Here is a 27350-nt window from a genome sequence, read left to right on the forward strand (position 1 = left end):
TTACCTTTCAAGTTCAATTCCATATAAGCAGTAGCAGCACTGCTCTTTCAGAGGAGGGGCAGAGGGGAGAGACTGATGTGACAAGATAACTGATGATTGGTGATAACATAGGCATTTTTTGTGAAAAAAGGGGTTTACAATACTATGGTAATAAAACATCTTTAGCCTCTGGTCTAATCAGTCATTTGTTTCAATGCTGACACATCATGCAAAAATCTTCCAACTGATCTTAAGCAAAAGCTACCGTAACTCACAGAAGTAGATAGATTGTTATAAAATTACGAGTTTCCATAGGACATAACCTATTGTACATGTACTGGAAGAAATATTCTTGTGAAGAATGACTACAAGTCAAGAATTTAAGTACAATACATGTTTAAGATAAAATCTAACAGCAGCTATGAGAAAAGTGTAAATAAAGATGGGTGAAGCACAATTGTCCTTGATTGCTAATGATACACTCATTTTAAAAGTATATTTCCAATGCTTGTTCACTGTTAGTTTCATGAAAATCAAGGTGAATACATTAATCGGTTATATGTTACTGGGAAAATGGCTTTTACGTTATTTTATATTATTTTCTTTGTAAGAGTTCTATTTGAGGATACATTGAGTTGCATTGCATTTGAAAATATTTTCTTTTTTTTATAATAGTTACTGGAAAATACTCTCCAGTCTAGGATAATCAATTCAGGGGTCAAATTTTGCTGCTTCTTACACCCCATGCATAACATCTAAATCTAAAAGCAGTTAGGAGTTACTTCAATGGGATCATATACAAGGGTAGCATTAAATTGGTATACAATAATAAAGCTGTCTGCAAACAATAAAAAGGAAGTAGTCTAATGAAGGCAGTACATTTTGAAAATGTATGCTATTTAAGCATGTATTATATACTGTATACTATATAAATGTATGCACTAGCAAATAAATTCTGCAGAATCCTCCTGGAGAGATTTATGCAGTCACCAGACCAACTCCCTTTTTGGGTAATGCCACCTCTTTTACAGGGACAGTGGCAATAGACACGCAGTGGACCTTTCCTGTTATTCCCTTGCAAAAAAAGCATATTTTTTGCTATTCCAGCCGCTTCAGTTATTTACCTAATATAACAGCTGTAGCTGAGATTTTATAGTCGTTGTGTCCAACTCCATACCAAGTAGCGTATTGCATGGAAGGAAGGAGAAGCACCTCAAAACCACCAGCTTCAACACATTAAAGCCTTGCTTAGCAATAATTTACTCATTTTGCCTTGAAGGGCTGAGGCCACAGTGTGATGATGAGTTACTAATGAAATTGTGTAAACTATCTGTATGGAACATTGACTCACTATTGTGATAAGCTAAATTCAGTTGATAGGTCACAGCAGAATTAAAAATTAAATTTCTGAAATAAAAATGCCCATGTACATCTGGTCTTCAAGCCATTAGTTGTTGTTTTTACATATTCTTACATACCAATGAGTGAAATTAATAAAATTCCCGCTGTCCACTTTTCTATGTACAAATATTGTTTAAATGAGCAACTGGTGTCTTTTATTGCGATACTTACCACCACCACCACTCTTCTCTTAAGGAAGAAACCACTGCAAGAAATGGCAAAAGAAAACTTCCAAGCATCACTCTGTTGAATGATAAACTGGGCAGCACACATGAGTCTGCAACCTGCAGTGCTACAGAAGCTTACTCTATGGCATTCTGGAGAACACATCCCTCAGAATAGCACCCCTTTCTAATATTCTGCCTCTTCATACACCCTGCTCCCCCCCAAATCTGTATCTGTTTCCTACCAAAAGCTTTTAGCACACATCCTCTTGATGTCTTCTAACAGGAAACAGAAAGTGAGAGTTCGCTTTCATCAACATTGAAGAGTCAGTCTGGGACCCATTCTGTCAGTCCTCTGGAGTCTAGCGTGAAAAGAGGGAGAGCAATCTTTGAAAAGATGTCATCAGAAAATGGCAAAAGTAACAGCTCTGAAGGTTAGTATTACCACATTGATCTGATGTCTCGTTTTACTCTAAGGCAGCAGTCTCCAGAAATTTCTGATGGTGCATCCCTATCATTAAAACATTTTTGTGCATGCACTCCCAATGTTTTTATATATATTTATTTACAATTTGTATATATGTGCTACTTTACTAATACATTATGTACATTGGGCAACATAAACATAAAGAGATATTAAAGAAGGATGATGGATGAAATATTAATAATAATTAAAAATCCTTTAAAAACTGTTTATTTGCAAAAAATATTTTCTTCCTTCACTACAACAAGATTTTCTTGCACAGCCCCTGGGATGCACACATCCCACTTTGGAGACCACTGCTTGATGGTATCAGAGACTGTATGTATCTGTGTTTTGGTTTGTTTTAACAGGGACAGAACATGAATGATACATTTTTTTGACAGAAAATTGCTTATTGACTTATGAGTGTCTAGGACTTCACGTAAAACAAGAGATTATTCAAATAAAAAGCGTGGAAAGACTTGTCCACTCTGCCAATAAAATTAATAAGCCATTTACACAGTGTCAACAAATGAATAACTCCACTCTTTTTTTGATCAGAAAATGTTTAGCTTGCATGTTTAGCAATTCCAGACTCTAGAAGATCAAAGGCAAAAGGAAATTTCAGTGCGCAAGACCTTTTCTAGCTAATGCTGCTATCATGCCCATTGTTTAAACTAAATACCCGGTCTTTTATCAGATTTAACTTTCAGCCATTGGTTATCTTTTTTCCTCTTTTTCCTGCCAAATCAGAGATATCTTTAACACCTGCTCACTTCTTCTCAGAAGGATGATTGTACATTATGACCATATCATCCCATGACCTTCTCTTCCATCAATTAGATACAGCTGGAGTTCTCCATGTAGGGCTGTTTTTTTATGGCTCTTCTCTACATCTTCTCAAGTCTTTCAGGTATCATTTTTATAATATGGTTGTAAGAAACTTTTTTTTTTCCTTTTCCTTTTAGACTCTCCTAGTTCAAATCCTTTCTTTTTCCTCTCTAACAAGAGAATCGAATCCTCCATTCCATACCCGCTTTGCCTCTGAGTCTAAATTGAGCACAGTATGTTTCAGAAGCATTTTTTGGTCCACCAGGAATAACAAAGAATATGAACTATGTAAAAATGCACAGTCAACATTTCATACCTCTTATAAATGAAGCTTTTTCTAAAAATGTGACAGACCCATAGGGGATAATGGTTTTCTATGCTCCTGTGAGAGCCATAATACCCCATTTTGCATTCAGACAGTCTTATGAGAAGTAAATTCCCTATAGACTCATTTGAGTGTTTGAAAGCACTGGTGAAAACTCTTAAACTTCTAATAGCTGAAGTTAGGCATTGAAAACTGCAATCTTGCACTTCAATAAATATTCAGGTCCTGAAAAATATAAGATAATGCTGATTCATAGATTATTTCTCCCATCAGCATGAGATCTGAGTTTTCTATAATCAATGACAATATACGTCAACTTGCTTCAATTTTTCATCAAGAACAATACCCTCAAACTACTAAAGTGCTATGGAACTTTTTGCTAAATGTTTCAATTATGCCAAAATCTTATTTTCCTAGAAGAGATATTGAACAGCATTTACAGCAAGCTCTATGACTGAGTACCAACAACTTCTATTGTCTTCACTGAAAAACAATGAATGCAATACTCATACTGCTGTTCAACCTATCATGAAAATATGGAAAAGCCCATAAGGGATAGCTAATGTAGTCCCATCATTGGAAAAAATGGCAGAAAGCCAAAATTCTCCAGTCCTATTATGCACAGAAGATTTATCAATCTCTGTTTGCTTTATAGAATTGATGTAACTTATTAACAAAATAATTAAATTATCTGAAATAGATACAATTGTGTGAGTCTCATATGACAAAGGCGAACAGATTTTTGTTGGCATACCTCACCTTGGTAAATATAAGGCTCTTCTTACAAACCCCTTCATCACAAGCACACATTTAACCCTGAAAGAATTGTCAGATACTACACCTTTAAGTTCTCATATAATATACGATCATGTAATCTCTCATACCACCACAAAGAGTTTCACATTATGTTATAAAACAACTAGATTCTGAAGAGAGGGCATTTTCTGTTTTAAGGCTAACAAGAGAATAGTTTCTATTACCTTCACTCCCCATGTGGCTAATAATATGTATCTATTAAAATGTTTTTTAAAACAGTCCATTAAATTCATTGGCCCCAAATCAGCAAGGAATTAAATCACATGTCTAACTTTAAGCACAGGAGTATTCCCATTATGCTTAATGAAACTATTCACATGCTTATGATTAGGAAGAATCCAAGAATCCCTTGGTGAATCAAAGCAATACAAGAAAGTTTTTAAACTCCCAAACATTCTTGAGAATTAAAGCAATGGCTTATAAATATCATACTGGTAGTACTCTGCTACATGATTCAATCTGCGTTTAAAAATTAATTGACACTGTTTGGCTACAGTGGACTATTCCTCTGTGTTGCCAAAGCACACTTTCAACCTTTTAATTGTTTTGGTTAGATTTGGTTTAATGTACAGACTTCTTACTTTAAAAACAGCAATCTTCTTTCTCTTCTGATTTCTACTTTCTCTGAAAGCCATTTTTTTTTCCTTCCAGCTGACTTTCACTGATTTTTACTGCTGCTATTCTTTCTTGAACTGTAGCAATTCTTTTGTCTATGGTGATTACCTGCAATACACAAATGTACTGCATGGGATAAGCGTAATAAAAAAGAAAATTATCCTCAGGTAAGCTATGAGTAGAGTCAGGTAAAAATACTAAGAAATGGAGTATTTTTACACTGAGACCACTCTTCCATGCATGTCTGCATCTATGTCTGATTTTTACTGAAGATTAATGTTACTTGTTATATTTGCTTGCTATATCTGGTCCTTTAACACCTATGCCAGCTAAACAGTTTTACAGTCAAGAGGCAGAAAGGCCAGATGTGCCTTGGTATTCTTCCCTGCTTTGTGGGTTACCCCTTCCCTGGCACTCTGTTCTAAGCCAGGTGAACAGATAGCTTTTTGGAAAGTCTTTTTTGTTGCTTCATTTCATAAGGTTAAAGGGAAGAGTGGGTAATTCAAAAGAAAAGTGGAAATTTTTTTATCTGTACCTTTTGTGTTCTCAGCTACTGCCTTAGTAAAACAACACAATAATCAAAAATGAACCAACCTAGGCAAGAAGAAATGTGATTGACTAGGCACATGTTTTGAAATGCATATATGTATGCATATGCATATGTATAACAGGGCATATTACAGTTAGGCTTCCAGAACAGAGTTGACTCTGGCAAGTGCTATACAGGCCTCAGGCCCTAAAACCATCCACCAAGTTCCACCTTATACACGTGGGGATAAACCAAAATCAGCTGTGCTCCTCTGCTTGCTCCAGGAAGGGATTCAGTGGAGCTGGTCTCCACTGGGTGGTATATTTCAGGAGACTGGGAAATTTATCTTAAATATCAGCAACAAAAATTTCTTAGGATAATATTTTGAAGTTTTTTTTCTTTCTAAAGAGAAGACCAATTCTGTAAATGGTATTGGTTTGCACTGAATGGCAGAAAAGGTAGATGCACTCTAGTATGTACTTTGTGTATTACATGTACTTTATGAGTTAGCCAACACTGTACAAAGAGAAGTTACTAGTTTTTTAGCAAAATTATGGTAATTGACTTGATTTGCTTAATTTAGTAAGTCTGCAAATCATCAGCAAGATGAAAAAGCATAAATGAATTTTACACAGTAAACATAAATATTAAAAAAAAAAGAAAAAAAAAAAAAAAACAAACAACCAAAACCAGACCTATGCTGCATCAAAGTGACAAAACACACTCAGAATGAGGGTGTCAGTGGTGCCAGAATATATAAGAATACAAGTAAACTGCCAATGGCTAGCAGAAAACACACATTTGAAGCTTCCTCTTTGACTTTACTTTCCTGTTTGGAAATGGATTTTAAGGTTTTAGTTTGGGGGCCTACTAGCTTGAATTAAACATATAGAACAGGAGGACATACCTACACTCTTTCTTTCTGCCCCCCTTCTCTCCTTAAGTCAGTAATTTCCTCAAGTTTGAGAAATTCCAAGATACATCATGCTGGAAGCAAGGTGGTTTTTGGTGGGGTTCTTTGAGACAATTTGGTTCAGCTACAACCTGTTTCTGTAATTTCAGAAAATACAATTGCTTAAAAGAAAAGCAATGCAGGTTGAAACAAATTTATTTTGTCCTATTATTCAAGGACAAGGATGGAATTAGGGAAGATCAGGGTGCTCTGATATCTGCAGCACAAGCACAAGGATTAAAAAATTAGATTCTGGTGGCTTTAGTAAAAATGTATCTTCCTGAACTCTTAAAATTCCCTCCCCCTCCCAAAAAGGAAGGGAGTGTCCTGGTTACAGAAATCCAGTGTCATTCAACCCAACTTTCCATGTACTGTTGAAAAACCTTAGCAGGACAAAAGGAGCTTCCAGACTGTGAGATTATATGAAATCTCTTCTGCCTCTGATCACATTCAAGAGAGATGCTCACAACATGCTTTTTTTTGTTCCCTTTGTCTGAAACAAGAAGGAAAAATATCTTTACACTAAATTTAAGGCACTTTTCTGTGTATATGGAATTCTTCTAATATAATCATACGAATGTAGAAAATAGCAACAAAAAAACCTCCTAGTGCTAGTAACTCAGTGCTGCACTTTCAAAAATACTCTGAACTGTTGTCTCCACATTCACTGTGGCTAAATTGCAGGTGCTTATAGATAAGCCTATAACCTTCACACCTTGAAATAAGATTAAAATGTAGTTAGTAATTTAGACAATTTTCAATAAGGTTTTAGTAGTACTAAACCAACTAAAACATACTCTATATGCACTATATGCAATATCAGTAAACAACTGAAATCTACAATTAACTCAGAATGGACTCTGTTAAGCAAATGTATACTATAGTGTATAAAGCTAATTAGAACATAATATATCTAATTATAATAGGTTACTTGTAGTACTTACAATTGCTTTTTACAGTATAAATTCAAATGTAACACTATCAAGAAAAAGACGCTATGCTTGCTGTTAAAATTGTATGTTTGGGTTTTTTTTAAAAAAAAAAGCTTTTTGTTATTTCCCCAAGGAATTTCCCTCAGTTTCAAAGACTTAATTGAATTAAATTTTTTCATACTCAATAAGTTCTAAATTGAAAATAAGATACAATTGCTAAAAAGCCAATAATACTGCTCCTTCCTACTACTGTTTTTCTTTCAAGTTTTCGAAAAAAAGTACCTGCTTCCTTCTTAGAAAATATGTTGTCTGTTTGTACTTACAGTGGGTTCTCGCAAATCTGTAAGAAGACTACCTAAAGAGAGCACTCCCAGGGCTGATAACACACCACTGGATTTCCAGGAGATTGTCTCCTTGAAAGAAAGAATGGCTATGTACAAGGCTGCTGTGTCCAAGAGAGAGGGTATCAACGCCTTTGCTCATGTAAGACATCAGTGGTTCCTGATCTTCTTAGCTCTGTGTTTGATTTGCATGACATATCCTACAGTCTTTATTTATACAAGATGACTGATGGACCACTATGGAGATCAAAATTTGGAACTAAATTATCAAATATACTTAGGAAACATATTGATGCATCAGTCTCTGTCTCTACTGAATGAGATTTTTCATGCTATATACCTCTGGTCATTTGGACAATTCCTTTTAATTCACTGGGAGGACTGTTCTTTTTATTCCACTGTTGCATGAACTGCATTTATTAGGACCATAGGCTTGAGACAGATTACCAACACAGTTATTCTTTCAGCTCATGACAAACCCAGTGGTTTCTGCATTAATAAAAATATTACCAAATAATAAAATCATCTTCAAAAGCACTTTAAGTTTTCTTGCTGCTCAAACTAAAGAATTCAAAATTGCTGCATTTAAAAATAACAGCTCTATAAGATGTATGAAAAAATATTGTTTTATAATAAAATAATTAAAAAATAGGCATTATATGAAAATTATTTAGACAAAAATCTTTTAAATTTTGTTTTACTCATCTCTCTACATGTCTGTCAACAGGGATTAGGCATTTTACAGCAAAGTTTAATATTAATACCAAGAAGCACATAAAGTATTTGTCTACTAGAATTTATAATCTATTAAAATGGAGCAAGACCACTTCATCACACATTTAATTATCAGTCAGAAATATCTGAATATCAGGTCCAGATCTCAGCCACGAAAATCAGGAAAATCTACCTCAGTTCTGCAGAAATACTAAGGGGTAAAAAGTGTATTTTTACCATATCTTAAAATTGTACCTAGAAGTTGTAACGCAACCCTCTTGTATCAAGAAATGGAGGCATTATGCTGGCTTGCTACAATGTTAGAATGACAATGATCTTTGTTTATACTAAACTTTCAGCACATCGGAAGAACACCTTTTCCTAACTGTAAACTAGGCTAAAGTAATTTCTGTAAATCAGAAAGCGTGTCTGGCAAAAGAAGGACTACAATTCAGCTCTCACCAGTCGGCATCTTTGTCCACATGCAAGAAGAGCTGTAGAAGGATTCCCACTTTGTTCTTGGGAGAAGCGGTCTGCAGCAGTTGAAGGGACCTTCTGGGTGCTTACGTAGCCCAGAAGCCACACAGTGAAAATAGCCACCAGCCACACTCACCAGTGTCCGGGTGTTTTCCAACCACCAAATTCCTGCTGGCTGACTTCCTTATTTCCTTATTGCCTGTGTGTATTTGGAGCAGATTCCTGCAGTTCACCTGGCTGAGAAGGTTCCAATTCTCTACTCCTGCAATTGGAAACACTACTGAAGTTAGTACTCTCTTTCAAAAAGAAAGGAAAATAACTCCTTGAAGCCTGACCCAACCTAACTGTGTTGAGCACATAGGAACTACTTCATTTACACTCTGGAACCCATTGCAATTTCTTGCTGAAATGGATGGTTGCCTGAAAAAAGAACTGTGTATCTGGTTCCATTAAAGGGAATTAATACAATTCGTTAAAGAACCCGTAACTTCATTTACCCTCTCTAAATATCTCCAAATGGCTGGCAAGGTGTGCCTGAAATGTTCATTCACTAAAATAGTTACTTTTCACATCACACATCTGTGTACATACAAAACTGTGCCACCTTCACCACAGGATAAAAAAGAATTTGTTTTTTTATGATCTGCTTCCTCATTCATCAGGTATAAGCACTAAACCTAAATTTACTTAGTAACCTTCATTACAAGGCTGTTTCTAATTACTGGTGGTTTATCTTCTGCATACTAACTAATAAGCTCAAATGCTGAAAACTTCATTCTCGTACCATATAAGAAGTAACACATAAGGGACAGAACTAAAACAGGGAGCCTGAGGGCAAGGGCACTCTTGTGATCTTTAGCAAGCACTGTTGTTAGTGAAGAAAGATCATCTCACAAAGGCCTGTTTGAAGCTTTCTGCATGTTTTTCAACAATACCTATTGAAACAATACAGACAGAGCCAGGTGGCAACTATAAGTGCAACAGAACTCAGAATAGACAAGTAGAAGAGGGAACAGCAGAGTATGATTGTTCTGGAAAATTATTGCTACTGAGAATCAAGTAGATGGGACCTACTCCTTTTGGTGCTAAATATTCTGGCTAAACACACACGTTTTTCAAATATACATTGGCCTTAGTTCTCCAAACCACAATGTATGGCTCCTGTGCAGTGGACTTGCCAGAAATAGTATTTATGATTGTCTGAGTCATTCCTGCAAAGACAGAGTATTACATGGCTGATCCCTAAAACTACAAACTACTGAGTCCTCAGACACTAGTTTAGGCAGAGATTAACATGCAGCTACACCAGTGGGATCTATTTCACATAGGAGCATTTAGCAGCTATTGTTAAATAAATTCTAGATTGAAAAATTCCAGAAGAACTTAAAAATTTCCAGGTCCTAATTTTTGGTTGACAAGCAAAACTCCTAAAATGGGCCAATGAGATCCAACAGTTGAAGTTAACATTACACATATGTTTTGTATTTTGATGACAACATTGGAAAAATAACTGTCTTATTACGGTATCTATTCTGAATGCTAATGTTAATTCATATGTACTGTCAAAATAAGTAGGGTTTACAGATTACATCAGTGGAAGTTGCCTAGAAGAGGCTATAGACATGACCGAGTGTTTCCAAATTTTCCATTTGAAATTTATAAGCATTATAGCATACTGTTATTAACTACTTTTTAAAAAATGAACTCATAGAAGTACGTTCTTTGTGCAAATAGAAAACAACTGGCCTTATTTTATCACCCTAGACTTCAGAGAAAACCAAGTTCTGTACTGTGCCTGGTGGCCTGGCAGCAATGAAGAAACAATTTGAGAAAGTGAAGATGACCTCTTCACGAAAGACCTTTGCTCAGTACAAGCACCAGCACAAATCTGTACAGGTAAGAACAGCATTTTTAATACTAACAAATGAGGTATGCCCTGCTAGATAGCTTGAGGAAAAAGTATGATTGTTTGCTTTACTGCAGAGTTTCCATTATGACTAAGACAACATTTCCCTAATGTTCATACTCACAGAATTTTCTCTTTGAGATACACTACAGGAATCAAATAATATTTTATGCAGATGAACACTCAATATAGGCAATACTAGACTTAGAGCAAATAGATGAGTAAAGCATATTACTAACATAGCAGTATTTTATGCTGAACCTTGTCTGTAAGACTGTAATTCATTATGAAGTATCATGGTCATATTTTGCATTTATTGCACTTGATGTGATGTTAAAGCATTCTCTTACAAAAGGAATTTCCTGCTTCCATTCACTTGAATCCCATAGTTGGAAATAATCATACTGGAGCATAATCCTTGGTAATAGGAAGTATGCACATACTTTTCTGATGACGTGGTCCAATTTAGCTGCCATTTATCTGGATGAAGAAATGCAGAACCATGTACAGAAATTATGTGACTTTTTCTCTTACCCAGAAGCAAGTAATTTAATTTCTGTGATGTGAAGGTGCATTTTCCCTGGCCTAACAGTGATGTTTAGTTCTTCATAAAGCCACTATGATGATTGCATTTCTTCAACAAAGATGTGACCTCTAAGCATACTTATCCATGTATTTGTCCTCTGTGGCTAGTTGAGGAGGCGCTCTCAAGTCATCAGCAGAAATAGTCACGTTCACAGGAAATAAAATCACTCAGACTATATGGAACAATCTTTAAATTTAGGTTAAATAACTTGCTGCAAGACCATAAAATCCCATTTCTATCTAACATAACTGCACTCTCATGGAAAATGGGATTATACACTTAGGTAGCTGAAAGATTATTCAAGGTCACTGAATCAATTCCAGGGCAAAACAGAGAAATGATTTAGTTTAAAAACAGATCTCCAGATCTGGATAAATTCAAACTATTAATCCAAGCTAAAATAAAGAAGCAATTATATTTTTAATCTAAATAGCTGAACTTTTTACTACATATTCAATTATTGCATAAGGAGTGCATGGGTTTTCATTCAAAATATTGACATCAAATATGCAAATAACTATCTATATTTCTGTTTTTCTCAGGCAGCAGCCATCACTCATAGCTCTCTTCAATGTAAGGGAGATTAGTTCCCTGTGAAAGGTTCCATATTACCAGTAGGATGCACTAAACTGTTGTCCAAAATGGTGAGCAGCAACGAAAACTGATCACAGAATTGCTGTGTGCTCACAAACTCAACCAGAGTTTGTTTAGAGACCTGGTCTTTAACTGACCACTGGCATCATGAGCACCTTTTATCATCAGCCACCAAGCTGATGAGCTTCAGTGTTACTGTTCTGCAGACGCCAGCCTGGAGTAGTTTGCTACACCAGTTCAGACAGCTAGCTGCTCAAAGTCTCACTATCCAGTGTCAGAAACAAGCCATTTCTGGCAAGTGATCTGAACCTCCTACTTAGGAAGGATGAGTGGAATATACTGAAAGTATCTGATATTCACTCAACTGTAAAGTATCGTGTGTCAGAAATAACACAGGCGTAGCTACACCTCCTTCACTGAGGGTCATTCCAAACAAACTTTCTAAGATTTCTAGTGTAGCAATTACCAATTTTCTAGCAATTGCAGAGGATAAGATTGAATAATGGGATGTTAGTGAATGGTGAAAACTTTCGTTTTCTATGAAAATCTTTCATCAGTGCCCAAAACATCCTAAGCATATATGTACAACTAAGCAAAGCTGATAAATCATAGAGATGAAGTTCAGATAAGTGAAGTTCTTATAAGAAATTTCTGCAAGACTCTCACAGTACTGATGCTAAGATGATACCATGATAAGAAAATAAATAGGTAAAAAAACATAGCTTTGAGGAAGAAATGAAGATCCACACCAAGTAAATCGTAAGTCAGTCATTCTATCATTACTGATTTTGTAACTGAAGCTCACAATTTACTTCCACTGCTGCCCAAAGGGAACTGCAAGTTTGTACATACTGATCATTTAGAACAGTAAGTTCTAAATCTGCCAGTACATAAATGATATAATATTAGCCAGCTTCCCACAGAGCTTTTATGATGACCATAATGTACAGTTCAACTAAAAGCAATATGCTTCAAATGTGAGTAAGTAAAAGGCTTTCTTGTGCCTGGACAAGCTTTTGGGCCATTTGATCCCCTTGAACAATACATACATACATACATAGGATTGTATACATGTTTTATGTACATATGCATATAACATAGCACACATATTCTAAGTCTCAAAGCAATTTTATTTTTGAAAGGGAAAGTATGTTTTTTCTGTTGTCAGAACAGAAAGATACTGCAAAAATGTCAACACAAAAAAGCAAACCTTGGTCTAAAATACACAGAACAGTTACTGAAAATTCAAATCTTGGCAATAAGAATTCTATCTAACTTATTGCAGCACAGAGGCTCTAAAATTGATGTATGGGCCACTAACATATAAAACGTGTAGCAATTACAGTTCTTCTCAGTAACAGAATGCCTACATAAAAATGCACTCCTCTAACAAAACATATGCAGACTTACTCTCAGTTTTACATCATTATTTTTTCAATAGTATTGTTTTAGGTTAGAATGACTTTTTACTCAGACCGCAACAGGACACTATAGCCCTCTATATTGAATACCATACAGATATACATGGGAAAGACAGAAGCCACCATAAAAGGTGACTTGAAACAAACAGAAGAGAATGGAGGGCAATGGAAGTCTGAAATAAAAATAAAATGACTGTAAGAAACTGTTCGTGAGCTAGCAGCATGGCAACAATCATCCAGCTGACAGTCTCTTCTGAAGCTCACTCATGATATGGCATAGAATAAACAAAAAGTAATTGAAAGGTGGTTCATGGGCTGTGGGAAAACCAACTGTAATAGTTGTCTTTTCACTCCTGCCACCAAAAACGACTTTGAGTTCTTTGTCTGTCCTCATCCCCTGCACAGCTGGAAGGGAGCTGTTTCCTCCTGACACCATGATGCAGGATCTGGTTGATTAAACAACCTTGCTTGGTTTAATAACACACAGTACAGCAGGAATTATGTATTCTACAGAAATAAAGGGATCAAGTTCCTGCAAGCATAACTCATAACTAGTATTAAATCTAAATCACGATCTTCAACCACAGTCCTGCATTGGAGGCAGGACCTATCCTGCTTAATAAGGTAAGAGCAACCTTATCCCATGCAGACCATCAAATAATTTTACAGAATATTCTCCAAAATCCATGGGGTCTACAAAACCTGCCACAAATTCCAATGGGGCAGACTAAATTAATCCTATCTACAGAATATCCTATTCTATATCCAACAGTTGGCTGTTACAGAGGAGGGATAAAACCACAGGTCTTCCTGATCTCCACTTGTTTGGAATAATAAACAAGCAGCATTTTACCCTCTGTCACTGGAATTTCAATTAGCCATCCTAACAGACACACAAAATATGAGAACCTCCAAGTCCCTCTTCCTCCCTGCATGCCCAGAGCAAGGCCGTGTAATTATATTGTCTAGATCTGGCCCATAATGTTTAGGCTTCATTTTAGACAGCCATAGCTGTCGCATTAAACAATTATAATCTTTTGCAATACAGAACTACTTCATAAGCAGTACCAAAGTTACAGCAATAAAGCAGTAGTGACATTCAGATTAGATTTGCTTCCTGACTACATTAGGCCTAATTATATTCCTTTTTAATACCCCACACCATTCAAAGGACACATAATGACTATCATGAACATATTTCATGTCTCATGAATGAGCTTTTCCAGTAATGAGAGCTTGACTTACATATCTAAAACATGCACATTTGAACAGAAAAGCGTACCTTAAATGAAAAAAGCATATATATGCACAAATATATAGAAAAGCATATCCATATAAAATGAAAAGGCATATTATATGTACACCTACACATAGTCATTAAACAGAGAATAGATGGAAAAATTTGCACTTTGTTTTCTTTGAATTTCCTCTTTTCAACTCAGTATGGGGTTAGCTCTACGTCTACTCACATTGTGCAGTTCCTGCACAACTGTTACACATACGGAACTTGTGAGTGTAAACCATGCTCTGACTTGGTCTTCTCAAGCCTCACTTCACTCTGACAGTTCAAACTTTGAGGTAGATAGGATTAATTTTGATACTGGTAATGCACTAAATCATTTACTGGGCCAGTAACCAGAAAATTTATTCTATCTTTTGTTCATATGTTTTTAATTCATCTTATAGTTGAAACAGATGATTTGGCAGCACAGAGGCAGAAGAGAATTCCTAAAGCCCATGAAGGGGATGCATGTTTTTTCTCTACCATAGAACCTAAGAGCCCTTGCTTCCTAATGTATGGCAGAAATTATGGGCCAGGCAGTGGATGCTTCCCTGTATTGATTCAGCAGAAAAGTTAGTGAAGACACAAGCACTGTAAGCGTTCCTTAGTTTGAAGGTGGAATCAAACCCATAAATATATGATTTGTCATGGGATGACTAAGGGAAGGGAGAGAGCTAATTTCTTACCCCACAATTAGCTGGATTTCAAGAAGGTGCCAGGATTTGAGATGCAGGAAGCTTACAGCTCTGTTGCACTGGAGGTATAGCAGCTATCTCAGAAACACGGTGCTGCCTCCATTCACATTCACATTCCATTGAACGCTTGGGAAGCTCTTACAGGAGTGACCAGAAGCTCCTTTCATGTGAAAGCTTATTCTCAGTAGAAACTAATGGGCAAGCTTCCTTCTCACAAAGGAAATTTAATTTGACATGAGTAAAATTGTTAGCTGTCTCTGTGTGCATGTGTGTGCAAGACAGAGGAAGCACATAACTGTTATCTTAATAATATCAATCATTAAGATTTATTTCTTCTGATCACTAAATCTCAAAGTACTCCATGCACACAGAGAATGTGGTGTAACACAGGTTCTGTGACAGGCTTTAAATAAGAAAACAAATCACTGCCAGAATCTGGAATCAAAGTAAACATAGATAACCTCAGAAATTAGTTTACATGGACATCTCAGACAGTGCTTTAAACTCTCAATGATATCCTCTGCTTATTATACTGCACTTGTCAGACTTGTATATACAATGCCAGCCTGTATATTTTATAAGATCTTCTGGTTAGCCTATGGGTCATATTTTTCACAAGCGCAATTCAGAATGATGTTTATAGTGAAAGAGCTGTATACAGCATATGCAGGAAGTCAGCATCTCTTATACAGACATATTATTATACTTCCTTTTACAAAGTTGCATTAACCTCATGCCTGCTGATAGGTAACAAGTTGATGGCATAGCACATAAAGCCAGAACCAGTCTTCCCCGTCACCTTTCTCCCCTTCCAGTCTAATTAAACATTTTATATATTCATGCAGCTTTCCACATCTGCTGGTCAAAGTCTGGCTGCAGTAACAGAAATTACTTGACTTCTTCTGTATTATAAAAAAGCCCGTTCCAATTTTCATGGCAAAATATCAATCATAATAACAACAGTATTCTCCTGTAAAATGACTGTTCTAGTCACACCACTTATATTAGAATTTATTTGTGAAAGCCCCTCACAGGCAAAAAAGAAAAAAGAAAAATGTACGATTACTTTTATTTGTCTTTAGGAAATGTCAAGTAGCATTCGGCACACAGTATCAAGCAGCACCAGGGAAGCTAAGTGCAATGAAATGACCTCCAAAGAAAGTCAAATGGAAGCCTCTCAAACACAAGAGGTAACTATATCAATTAATAATCATGTCACAGGACAATTATACTGATGCTGATACATATCTGCTTTGCTTCTTCCTCCTTTACCACTTGGTACAGCAAGATCTGGATGTTCTGCTGATAGCCTCCCTCATTAGGCAGCGCATAACAATTTTTTAAAGGTGTTTTATTAAATGTTTTTAATTTATTATTGTTTTAAGATGGTAATTAATTAGGTTTCCATTCATATTCTTCTTTGGTGCAACATTTTAAATACAGTTGCAGAAGTATATACGTATTACACTAAATTCTGTAGTAAAGTGAAGGTTTTGTGCACAGGTTTCTCATCGTGAGCAAGTTACTCATGAGACAAAAATGGCTTCTACATTCCCTCAGCACACTGATGAAACAGGTAAGAAGTGGCATGAGAATAAAGGCTCACAAATGAGCAATGGCAAATGTCTTTACTCACACAAATGTACCACTCAGCATATGAACATGAAAATGCACATTGCTCTGAATTCTCAGCAAAGTGCATTCACTGACTTCAATGGGACTTAAGAAACAAGCTTAGAATTCAGTATGGAGAGGTGGCTTTTGCATAAGGAGGTGGTTTTAAATACGAAAGAACTGGGTATTTGAACTGTATGAAAACATAGGTAAACACTAGCCCATGTATATACAAAATTATGGATCAGAAAGGTTCAATTTATAGATGAACTGAACAGCCTTGCAGAATATGACCACAGTGTTAAGACATTGCTGCTGCTGCTGCTGCTGCTGCTGCTGTATTAGAATTCACACGTTATATTGTCCCACAGACCATAGGCAACCTTTAGCCCTGCTGCACCACTCAGGTATGACAAAACACTGATGACATATCCCTCAACAACTACTCTGTCGTTGTCTCTATGGATTTCTGTTCATGATCAAGTGACTCTCTAGACTTCTGCAAGGATAAGTACAATTTTTCTGATGTAACAATGTTTTATAATTCACTGATAAAGTCAATTTCATGAAATGCAGGGTGGAGGAAAAATTATCTTTTTTATTCTTCTTCCCATTGCAGTAATCAATGCAACTCAGAACGAAGAGCTCCCAAAGACTGTAACACAGATTTTAAAAGAGCAAATTGAAAGGACAGCTCAGGAAAAGGCTGAGTACCCTGACAAAGTGACTGGAACACCTGCAAAAGAAGTAAAGGTCTGTACTTTTAATAGGAGGGATCTTTATGCAAATTAGGAGTGGTGAAGTTGACATCGGTCCATCATATAGTCTAAATTTCTATTTTGACTAATCGTGATTAAAATGTAACCTATGAAAGTGGTGGGAATATATGGATTTTAGGAATTAAGTGCACGTAACGTAATACGAAGTATGTTAGAAGGCTCAACAAGTATTCACAGTATGTGACAAACTTGATAAAAACATCTACATTTCTGTCCTCCTCTGCTGAATAGTTTCCTCTTTCCCTGTTTTGAATCTGTAAGTATGTACAATTTTTGTCACCATTCCCAGAGGCATAGAAATTGTCACTTTCAGAAGAAATTAAAATGAGCATAAACCACACCATAACTTTACATTATGCTTATAATATAAAGTCTGCATTTGTTGCATCAAAAACTCCAAGACTGCTCAATCACCATTTTGCATCTCATATGAATTCCACATTTCTTTTCACATATATTGTATGGGGCAAATAGCACAGCTCTTAGTTCAAAAGACTGGTTTTATACATTCTCAGGCAAGAGCTGATGGATTGTGTCTTTCCCGACCTTATTATAATCCTATTGCTTGGATCCTTGCAGAACTAGCTTTTGTGAAGAATAGAAAAATTGTTTTATATGGTACTTTAGTTTAAAAAAACCCAGTGACTTTTGTTCCCTAAAGATGGAAAATATGTACCAGGAAATTACAGCATCTTCAACAGTTAGTTCATCTTCTACTGCTACTACTCAGCAAGTAGACTACAGGAAACTTCTACATCAAGGAAAAAAACAGGATGGAACTGCTACTTCTGCAATGATTTGCTCCAGATCCCATGACTACGGAAGCACAGAAAAATTTTCCACTTAGTTATGCAAAAGCACCACTGGAAATGACAGCAATTTCCCAGTCCACTGCACTGTCCAGCTTCCCAACAAAGCCCACCACCTCCATGGATCTGTACCCAAAGCAAAGCAATTTATGTGAACTAAGATGTTTATACAAATGTTTCCACTCACAATTAAGCAAACACTTAGAGAAACATTACCTGAATGAAACTTCTAATATTTTACCTGGTGAATGTGAAACATGGAGTATAATGTCAGATGTGCAGTAGGCTAGATATGGCTTTGCCTTCATCATTCAGATGTTCACATGACCAAAAAAACAATGCTCAGAGTGGTGTGAAATCCAGAGAGGAGAGATTCTCTCTATAAGTTGGGTCTTTGAGAACCAGCCTTTTGTTCCAATTAAAGGTGACCTCCAGACCCAGACAAAGCCAGATGTGTTGCAGACCAGGAAACCATTACAGGTGGAAATGTTAAATACATTGCTGACGTGTTTCATACCCAGCCTCTTGATGCACTGTGTGCACATGCTCCAGGCTCTGCAGAAACTATGGACGAGGCTCTTGCATTAGTTAGACAAGGTGTTTGCACAGTCACATGGATGTTTGAAATGCAGCTACTGGACTCTATGAATAAAAATTATCATGATGAGGAACAAACATCAGATGAAACTCACATCCAAGAAGTTTCTAGTGGTGCTGTAAAGGCTCTGAGGAACATGCTGGAAGCTCAGAACCTATATAAACTTGGGCAGCTCGACCCAGTGGATGTCCTTAACCTGTTGCATCTGAGGTCTGAGCTGATAGAGCTTAAATGAAGTGTGGAGAAGCCTAAAATATTTTGAACCTCAGCCACTGTCTCTTACCAGAGACAACTTTGATCAAAGACTGGAGAATGAAGCTGTCCATAGAGAAGACACTGAAAGTAAGTATGTCAGAATAGCACACTGTACGTTTGAAATGCAGCATTTATCTGTGACCAACAAAGACCTGGTGGAAATTAAAATGGTACATGGACTCTCTGTGGAGGAAAACATGCGTGGTGCTGTGTGCAGGGCAAAATAGTTAGTTGAAACACAGCCTTGGCACACAGAGGATTCAGAGGAATTAAGTCCAGCTAAAATATCATCACAAAAATCAAACAAGCAAGATCAAGGTCCCACAAAAGGTGCAGAAGCCCCTGTAACACCACAGCAAAGCATACTTTTCAATTCCAATTTTGATGGCAATGATACGCAAGTAGTACAAAAAATACGACACAGGAATCCAAATTGATCTCCATGAAGAGCAGAAGGCTGAGAAGCTGAAGACACAGGGACTGTTGTGAAAGCCTCTAGCTACTATCTCTTCCACCATTATGAAGATTAACACTACAAGAGCTATCCTGAGGAATTGTATAGATAAAAATAAAAATTAAAAATATATTAAAAATAGATATTAAAATTAAAATAGCATTATTGTTGTATTTGAGAAATATTAACATGCTAGAAAATGTGCACAGAGTGCACCTGACTTCTCATGCTTAAAATAAATGCAACATTCTCTTAACTGAGGCAAAATGTTGCCTGTACAAAATAAGCTCTAGAAATAAAATAATGGTCACGTTTTGTGCACATGCGTTTTTAGTTTATTAAAGCACAAAATGTGACTTAAGGCAAAGTGAACTATTTTTTGGTGAGTCTCCTGTTTGAGTAAAATTACAGAAACAGTTTAAAAATTAACATTCAATTTTAAAAATTTTTCTGCTACTTCCTGCTGGGTGATTTTACCAGTTGATACAGCCCTAATCTGAATTAAGGCAGTAAACCCATTTGCCCGATGTCAGAGTCCAGGTTTCACATCACTATGGAGTGGAGCCACTCAGTGTCCCTCAAAAAGCTGAGTCTGCTATTTATTTCAGATTGAATTAAACTTTTAAAATATATGAATATGTAGATATATATGAATATTTATATATGAAGTAAACATTGAAACTAAAACATTATTTCTTTCTCATGGTGCATATGCTACTTAAAAATTGTATTAAAATAGTATTTAGATTGCAAAGTTATGCCTTTGAAACTTAGAAAATATTACATATGCTATTGCATGATGAACATCAGTGTTCTCCCTATGTGCATCTATTTTGGGCAATGAATATGGATGGAATCCTGCAGGAAAACCAGATGTTACCATCACTTTAGTCATTTGAAATACATGAACAGAATGCTGATGCATGAACAGCAATGAAAATGTCAGAACAAAGCTAAATGCTCCTGTATCTGTATAACTCCTAAAGAGAAAGCTCTGCTTTAGGTTTCCCAGCTCTGTGCACTAAGAAGAGAAGGATGCTACCTCTGTTCATGCTAGGAGCAGAATTAAACATGAGTAACTTGCGATCCTGTAACATGAGGCACAATCTGAAGGTGGTCCAACAAAATACTTACTGTGGTGGGCTGGCCCTGGCTGGCAGCTAAGTCCACACCCTGCTCCTCCCTCCCTCCCTGCCTCCCTTCCCCACAGGGGGATGGGAGAAAGAATCAGAAGAGGAAAAAGCAAGAAAATCTGTGGGCAGAGGTAGAAACTGTTTAATAAGTGAAGCAAAGCTGGTGTGCAAACAAAGCGAAATAAGGAACCGATTCACTGCTTCCCATCAGCAGGTAGATGTTCAGCCACTTCCTGGAAAGCAACACCTCAACATGCACAACAGTTACTTAGACAAATGCCATAGCTCTCAATGTCCCCTCTTCCTCCTCCTTTCCCTCAGCTTTTATTGCTGAGCATGATGTCACATTGTGTGGAATATCCCTCTGGTCAGTTGGGGTCACTGGTCTTGGTTGTGTCCTTTCTCCACTTCTTGCACATCGCCAGCCTATTCGCTTGGGGTGGTTAGGGAGGTCAGAGTGGGAGGAATAAAAGGCCTTGACAGTCTGCAAGCACTGTTCAGGAAGAGCTAAAACACTGGTGTGGTATTAACGCTTTAGCCACAAATCCAAAACATGAGCTGCTATGAAGAAAATTAACAGCATCCTAGACAGACTCGGTATACTTAAGCATGTTAAAAGTGAGCAGAAATACCCATTACCAGTAGAATACTGAATTCTCTATATAGTCAAGACTCTGGATGGGATCTCTTCTATCTGGTAAATACTGATGATCTCAAACAGTAGATCAGCCTTTTCCCCACTGATTCTGTAGGACTGTTAACATGTGGTGGGTTGACCTGCCAGACCCACACCCAGCACTCTCTAATTCCCCCTCCTCAAAAAGACAGAGAGAGAAAATAGGATGATGGAAAAAAGGATAGCTCGTGGAACAAAACAAAACCAGGGAGATCACTTACCAATTACTTTCACAGGCAAACCAGACTTGACTTGGGGAAAATTAATTTAATTTACTGCCAATTAAAATAGATTTAGATGGTAAGAAACAAAGACAAATACCAAAACACTTCCTGCCCCCTTTTTGCCAGGCTCAAATTTACTCCTTCACTCCCAACTCTTCTATTTCCTTGCCCCAACACCAGAAGCACAGAGGGTCTGGGGAATGCAAGGCTGGGGCCAGTCCATACCAGCTCCTGTCTGCTGCTCCTTCCTTCTCACGCTTTTCCCCTGCTCCAGTGTGGGCCCTCCACAGGCCATAGTTCCTTCTGGGAATACCCACCTGCTCCAGTGTGGTGTCCTCCACAGGCTGTAGTGTAAATACCTGCTCTGGCGTCGTCCTCTCCACAGGCTGCAGGGAAATACCTGCTCCCTGGGTGTCCTCAACAGGCTGCAGGAGAATCTCTGCTGCAGTGCCTCCTCCCCTCCTTCTTCTCTGACCTTGGTGTTCGCAGGGTTGTTTCTCACACTTTTTTCCCTCAGTCCTCACTGCATGTGCAGTGTTTTGCCTCTTCTTGAATATGCATTCCCAGAGGCATCAGCATGGCTGAGGGGCTCAGCTCTGCCCTGGGGTGGATCTGCTGGAGCTGACTAGAACTGGTTGTGCCCAGCACCGGGCATCCCCAGCCTCTCCTCACAGAAGCTGGCCCTGCAGCCCCCCAGCTACCAAAACGTGACACCCAGTATATGATTACTTTTCATGAAGATGAATCTTGGCTCCACTATTCAGTGCTGGAAGTTGCTTTAAGATAAACTTATCTTAAATTCCCTCTTTGCTTTTCTCTTCTCTTGACAGTTGCCTTCTGAGGCACAAAACTATCAACTACCCAGCTAAATCGAGTATAACCACCGAGTGAGACAGTTTTTCAGGAGGTGTGTCACCTTTTTTCCCACTCCCAATTACCTTCTCCCTTTCTGTATCAGCTTGTGCCTTTCCTCTCCTCCCTCTTTACATGCAGAACACTTGAGTACCTACAAATATTAAGCTGAGTCCTTATGTTTGCCTCACACCTGCAACCACGTGCAGTCTGTGCCTAGCAAGGCAGAAGGCACTCCACACCTGCCTGGCCTTGCTTTGTCAGCCTGTTTGGAGACCAAGCTGAGGCTACATTTGAGGTTTTCTATTTCATGGCCAACAATTCTCCAGGGGAATTTTTTTGTTGTTTTTACCAGTGTTTTATTCTTTTTGCAAGTTCTACATGATTTTGAAGATATTTTCAGTGTTTTTCACAGCTCTCATTATGCGCACTAGAGATATGTGGCAACTAAAGCTGTAGTTATAAAATCTACATCACTTTCTGTCTTGATTTATGAATTGCTAAAAAATCAATACCACCAGGCAAAACAAAACCAGACAGAATTCTGAAAGGGGCCAAATTTGCTGCTGATGTCAAGGGGTATTACTGATGTCAATGGAGATATATTTATACAAGCAATTATGTGGTCCACCCTGTTTGTATTTGTATGCTAGTATGGTTTTCACAGCAATTCAGAAATCAAGACAGAAGAGCAGCATGCATTTTTCCAAGCCCAACAGATTGTCCATTATTTCCTTCTGCTCCTTACTGATATGAACTAAACCTTCTATTCATGCTTTGTACTTTACAGAGAAGTAGTTTCCTTTATAATTAATTATACTTCATAGAAGAAAGGATTTGATATAGTTAGCTAATGTAATTGTAGCTAACTCAATCTTAAAAATTCACTGAAGAAAGTATGAGGTCTGAAAATGGAAATTTTAAAAATCACAAATAATTATGTCTGTAGTGTATCTGGACCATGGGAGTGCACAGTCTGCAGGTTACCACAGAAGTGAAACTCCCTGATGTGCATTTGTCATGATTAAGCAAAACTTCCTCATCAGAATTTCAAGCATCTACCCCTGTTTATTGATCTCTAAATCACATTGTAGATTCAAAGATTATACATACAGTATACTCAATTCCACTTATACTAGTAAACCTTTTATTATCCTGTCTCACTTCACAAAATAAATATTTATTACAAATAAATGGTAAATATTGTACCTGATGTAGTGAAGTGAGTAGTCCTTTCGAATATATGGATTTCTGAAAAAGGAAAGGTGAGTAGTTTTTCACTTTCAAAGTTGAACAAAAACAAAGCCTTAAAATTGACAGCTGAGATACCAGTTAATGGAAAAAGAAAACTACAGTTTTAACAAAACGTAACGACTGATACAGTTAAAAATAAATCATAATATGTGGCTTAAACTAACGAGTAACTTTTTAATATGCTGTTCTAGAAACTACTGATTCCTGAAAATGAAACGTGCAGACTCTGTCAACAGAGAGTTTACCCAATGGAATGCCTAGTTGCTGACAAGCAGAATTTTCATAAATCATGTTTCCGATGTCACCACTGTGGCAGTCAATTAAGGTAAGAAGTAACTGCATGTTCACACATAGAACTCTACATTTCAGTATAAATACAGCTGGTGAAATTATTTTCAACTGGGCTATTCAGCCTGTAGGATGTTGGGTTGACAGAGAGGTACCCCGGGTTCCCCTTTTCTTCACTGCTATTGACATCTGCACTATGATGTGGAACAAGTCCTTTAAATTCTCTAAAGAACTGCTTCATCCCAGTACCTTCCAAATTACCCTGCATATTACTTCCTACTGACTGTTCCAGACCTTCAGGTGAGCTCATGAACCAGAAGCAGCAGACACAGAAACTTGGGTAGAATTTAAGACATCTGAACACAGACCAAATTTCCTCTTACTTTTCCTCATCCCTAAAATTAATGATGATGGTTCTCTGCATTAGCAAACTACTCTTGTAACCTTTATATGAAATATAGTATTTATTGCTCTATCAGACTGCAAAGGCTAACAGTTCTGATTTTAACACCTTTGAGGTTAGTTATACACGTTTCCTTTACTTCATTTAGGAGCAGAATCAAAATATAATTAAACAAAAATTTCTACAATTCTCACAAAGGTTAAAGAAAATTGGCACTGTATTTTCTCCACCTATTTTGTAGAAAAATAGAGGATTTGGTCTTTAATATGATGAAGAAAAATGTCTCAACAACCCTGAAGTGCTATGGAACATCCCTATTTGAAGCTTATGCTGTGCAACTGAATACGTTTATGTTCTTTCTTAAATCACAAAGCATGACTCTTCTTCAGATGGACTTTCAAATTGTATGGGAATTTGCAATTATAGGTTTTAGATACTTTTTTTTTTTGGTGGGTCTGTTTGGTCATAATTGGCCAATACATTGAATTTGCTCTCTTTTTGCTCTTACTTTCTTTATATATACTGTCATTTAGGGGTACTTGAAATACCACATAAAGTATAGAATTCATGGTAAATTTATGATATGTAAAAGTATAAAACAAATTTTCTTCCATTTGGCAGCTTGGGAAATTATGCATCTCTCCATGGAAAAATATATTGTAAACCGCATTTTAAGCAGCTTTTCAAATCAAAAGGAAATTATGATGAAGGTTTTGGACACAAGCAGCATAAAGAATTATGGACTTATAAAGATCAGTGTAGCTCAGCTGGCAATATTCATGCTGAAGAAACAAATCCCATTAATAGCATACCTGTTGATCCTAAACCAGTTACAGAAATTGATCAAGACTTGTATTCAGGTACTGAAGGCACTCATCCTGATATTTTGGATAATAATCTGAAAAAATCCACAGAAAGAGGTAAATTAAAGATGACGTGGCCTCCTTCAACAGATGATGCAACACCTAAGAAAACATTTTCTATTGAAGAAGTGGCTAAAGTAAATAAGCCAAAGTGGCCACCAGAAGGCTTTGCACAAGAAGATTCTAGTTTACATACAAATAAACCTCCGGGTGATAAAAAGGATCCTCATGAAAAAAATACTGTGAGAGAGCAAAATAGAAATAACACTGCAAATGCACAACAAAATCAACACTCATCCTTTAGCTCTCCGTCTGAGAAAGAAGCTCCAAATATCTGTAAAGCAAAGAAAAATGAAGCAGGCAATAAGGGAAAAGATGAGGAAGCTGGGACGGTGCAAGGTAAGCTGAATAAAACAGGAGGATCACAGAATAGGGAAGAAAGTGGAAAGAATATTAATGAAAGTGATAATGTGATTGTGCATAGTGCTGGGAAGGAGCGAGAGAAAAAAATTAATGAAACTGGTGATTCAGAAGTTGTACAGGTTACTAACATTGATGATGTAACAGTACAAAAGAATCAGAAAGAATTCAGCTTGAGTAACAATAACAATAACAATAATGCCACTTTGTCACATCTAAACAACTGTAGGCAGGAAACAACTCTTTCAGGTACGTCTAACCCAATGACAGCATTAAGCCATGAAATTTGCAAAAGAATATGGGAATTATGATACAGAACTGAATGATATTGATTCCTGTCAAGAAAGTGAAATAACTGAAATGACAAAGAATGACATAAACACAAGCTTAGATTTACTGAGCTCAAGATATACAGCTGCTCCATCATTCCAAGGTGAGAAAGTCAAGTTCAAACAGCTCACTGTAGAAGAACAAATTAAAAGAAATAGATTTTATGATGAAAATGAGTAGAACAGCTGAGTGATGAGCTACATCTGTCACTCGTTATAAAGTTTGTCATAAATGGGTATTTCTTCAGGCCAGTTATCTTAGTCCTTCTTGAATAACTTAATATTCAGAGATTACATAAGAAAATTTGTATTATATACTGTCAATTACTTGTACTTTATTTACTTCGTTTATATTTAAGGCAATGAAGATGTAGAAAATAGATTTTTTTCAGTCTGTAGTTAAAACAACTTGTCTCTCTACAGTCCTGAAATTTGCAAGAAATATTTTACTATATGACTGTCCTGCAGAAACATAATAATTCAATTTTACTGTTTATCATTTGTAACAAATTAAGATGTAAAGCACCTGGTGTGCACAAAACAAGAGAAAATATTTCAATGTGTTTTTTCTTATGTATTATTATTGTAACTGAGCTGTTGCTCCATGACATATTATGTACATTTGTTGTGTTAGCTCATACTAGAAGATTTGGGGTTTGGTGGGGATTTTTGTTTTTTGTTTTTTTTTTTTTTTTTTTTTTTCCCAATATCATGCAATACTTGGTTTGAAATGGCCTCATTATTGAATAGTATCCACAACTGGTTGGTTAATAGTACTGTTTTGCTATATTTCTAGAGATGCTACTATGGCATTATATTGTATGACATAAAAAAGAAGTGTGTAAATTTTAACACAGGATAAAACCAAACATTCTAGGCATAAATGGAACAAGGTTTGGGAACACTGGGTAATTAAAACTAGTGGTTGTTTCAGTAACTAATTCAAAGTAATTTTAACTGAAGCAGCTCTCCAGTTTCATATTTAAACCTGTACAAACTTACACAGATTTAGCACTTTTTTTCTTTAACATGTTTATGGATTAACATTTGCTTTCTTACACTATTACAGCTTGCATGAAACGGCAACATATCATTTAACTGTTGACAATGCATAATAAAAAAAAACACTTTACAAAAAAGTATTTTGTGATTTTTTGCAATATGAATATATACATAGGATTCTTCTCAAACAGTTTGTGAAATTCTTCTTGTGATAATTCCTTTAGAATGTCAGCATGAAAGGGATGGATAATCAAAATAGTTTTCAAAATAATTTCTGCAGTATCTGACAGAGAGGAGTGTTTGGAGTAATTTACACAAAAGACAGGTTCATGCTAAAACATTTAAGAAAATTTTGAGAACAAAATATCTGTTGC

At 36.6% G+C, this 27350-nt stretch overlaps 1 protein-coding gene across 1 annotated transcript; it reads left to right on the plus strand.

Moving 5' to 3' along the window:
• Positions 1-421: 421 nt before the first annotated feature.
• XIRP2 (xin actin binding repeat containing 2) lies at positions 422-26010 on the plus strand. The gene is made up of 9 exons (XM_033007888.2): positions 422-472; positions 1831-1978; positions 7333-7490; positions 10304-10435; positions 16106-16213; positions 16527-16599; positions 17257-17390; positions 23863-23996; positions 24984-26010. Exons 1-9 carry the CDS (start codon positions 422-424, stop codon positions 25954-25956), a joined length of 1911 nt encoding a protein of 636 aa, XP_032863779.2. The 3' UTR covers positions 25957-26010.
• The last annotated feature ends 1340 nt before the right edge of the window (positions 26011-27350 follow it).

Source organism: Tyto alba, unplaced genomic scaffold (assembly GCF_018691265.1).
Source record: "Tyto alba isolate M040663 unplaced genomic scaffold, T.alba_DEE_v4.0 Super-Scaffold_7, whole genome shotgun sequence".
Lineage (NCBI taxonomy): Eukaryota > Metazoa > Chordata > Aves > Strigiformes > Tytonidae > Tyto > Tyto alba.

Bases quoted from the DNA above. Each gene is read 5' to 3' on its own strand.
- XIRP2 (XM_033007888.2), top strand. From the start codon at position 422: ATGGGTGAAGCACAATTGTCCTTGATTGCTAATGATACACTCATTTTA. The intron at 473-1,830 runs GTATATTTCCAA...GTCTTCTAACAG, and splicing joins ATGATACACTCATTTTAAAA to GAAACAGAAAGTGAGAGTTC. The intron at 17,391-23,862 runs GTCTGTACTTTT...ATGCTGTTCTAG, and splicing joins CACCTGCAAAAGAAGTAAAG to AAACTACTGATTCCTGAAAA.